Source organism: Tupaia chinensis, unplaced genomic scaffold, assembly GCF_000334495.1.
Source record: "Tupaia chinensis unplaced genomic scaffold, TupChi_1.0 Scaffold141372_1, whole genome shotgun sequence".
Classification (NCBI taxonomy): Eukaryota; Metazoa; Chordata; class Mammalia; order Scandentia; family Tupaiidae; genus Tupaia; species Tupaia belangeri.
Genome location: NW_006201235.1, coordinates 50,620 through 52,192, shown reverse-complemented (window position 1 = coordinate 52,192; position 1,573 = coordinate 50,620). Strand labels below are relative to the sequence as shown.

The 1,573-nt window shown below is 38.4% G+C and overlaps 1 protein-coding gene across 1 annotated transcript in view; it reads right to left on the bottom strand.

The window, feature by feature from the left end:
- Window positions 1-313: 313 nt before the first annotated feature.
- LOC102483745 (olfactory receptor 11G2-like) overlaps window positions 314-1,573 on the bottom strand; it is a 4,943-nt gene continuing 3,683 nt past the window's right edge. Inside the window, exon 2 of the mRNA XM_006163091.3 lies at window positions 314-353. Coding sequence (XP_006163153.2) covers window positions 314-353 — 40 coding nt within the window. The remainder of the gene's footprint in view (window positions 354-1,573) is intronic.

Sequence of the window (1,573 nt, the reverse complement as noted above, 5' to 3'; positions counted from 1 at the left end):
AAGAAAGATGCAGATCAAAACCACAATGAGATATCACCTAACCCCAGTCAGAATAATCAAAATAAAAAAAAAAGTAAAAATGATAAGTGCTGGTGGGGGTGTGGTGAAAGGGGAGATATCCTACACTGCTGGTGGGAATGTAAATTGGTCCAGCCACAGTAGAGAACAATATGGAAATTTCTCAAAGATCTACAAATAGAACTACCATATGATCCAACAATTCCACTCCTTGGTATATACCCAAAGGACAGAAGAATCCTTAGTTGGAAAAGTGCTTGCATTTCGACTTTTATTGTGGCATTATTCACAATTGCTAAGACATGGAAACAACCCAAATACCCATGAACAGATGAATAGATTTAAAAGTGTGGCACATATACTCTATGGAATACTACTCAGCCTGAAAAGCAACAAGACCCTGTCTTTTAACAGAAAGTATATGAATATGGAAGATTTACTGCTGAGTGAGGCAAGCCAGGCTATGAATGAGAGACATTATATATCTCCACTTAATATATATCGACTGTCTGTACTCTATAGCTGAAACTGAATGACTAAGGGATATAGAAACATAGAAAATGGTTATAAATACCAGATGCAGCGTGGGAAGAGGGTGGGTGAAATAGGAGAGTCTGAGGAAGGATATTAAGGAGAAAAATAGAGAGGCAAGGCATTTATGGGACAAAGAAATGGGTTAATATCTGTTGAAGATAATGCATATAGTATTCCCAACTGGATTGGTGAGAAATGTATACATGTTGGAATATTCACTTTGTAAGCTAAGTGACACATGTAATTGAATGCATAAAAGAAATTGAAATAAAAAATTAAAAAATTGAAAAAAGATGTAAACACTAAATGTGTATGAATTTTTGTAAATCAATTATTCCTAAACAAAAAAAAAAATTGATAAATAAATAAATAAATAAATAATAAATAAAAACAAAAAAATGATTTTGAAACAAGAAAAGAGAAGACAGGCATTAAAAATTTGGTTTGATGGAACCAGCAGTTAGTGTAATGGCTATGTTGCTGGACTCCCATGTAATCGACTGTGGTTCGAGTCCCAGACCTGGTGGCTAAAACTCACGCTGGGCGTGTGTGCGTGTGTGCCCAAGATCCCGAGAGGAGAATGGAGGAGAAGGGATTGCAGCGTGTCCATCCCCCCTGAGGGGTGATTTCTCACTTTCTATCTCTCTGTCTCTCTCTGTCTTTCTGGCAAGTGCATGCACCCTATAGCAAAAACCTCTCAGAAAAAAAATAAAAAAGCCTTGAAAAGAAATAGTAGAGCAGGAATCAATGAAATAGAAAATCAATACAGGGGCCAGTAGGTGGCATAGTGGTTAAAGTGCTGAACTCCTGTGTAGGTGACTGTGGTTCAAATTTGAAACTTATGCTGGGCTTGTGTGCATGCATGCCCTAAATCCTGAGAGAATGGAGGAGAAGGGATTGTGGGATGGCTATCATGGCCAAGTGAGCAATTTCTCTCTTTCTGTGCCTCTGTCTTTCTCTCTGTCTTTCTAGTGAGGGCATCTACTCTAATGGCAAAGACTCTCTCCGCCCCCCGCCCGAC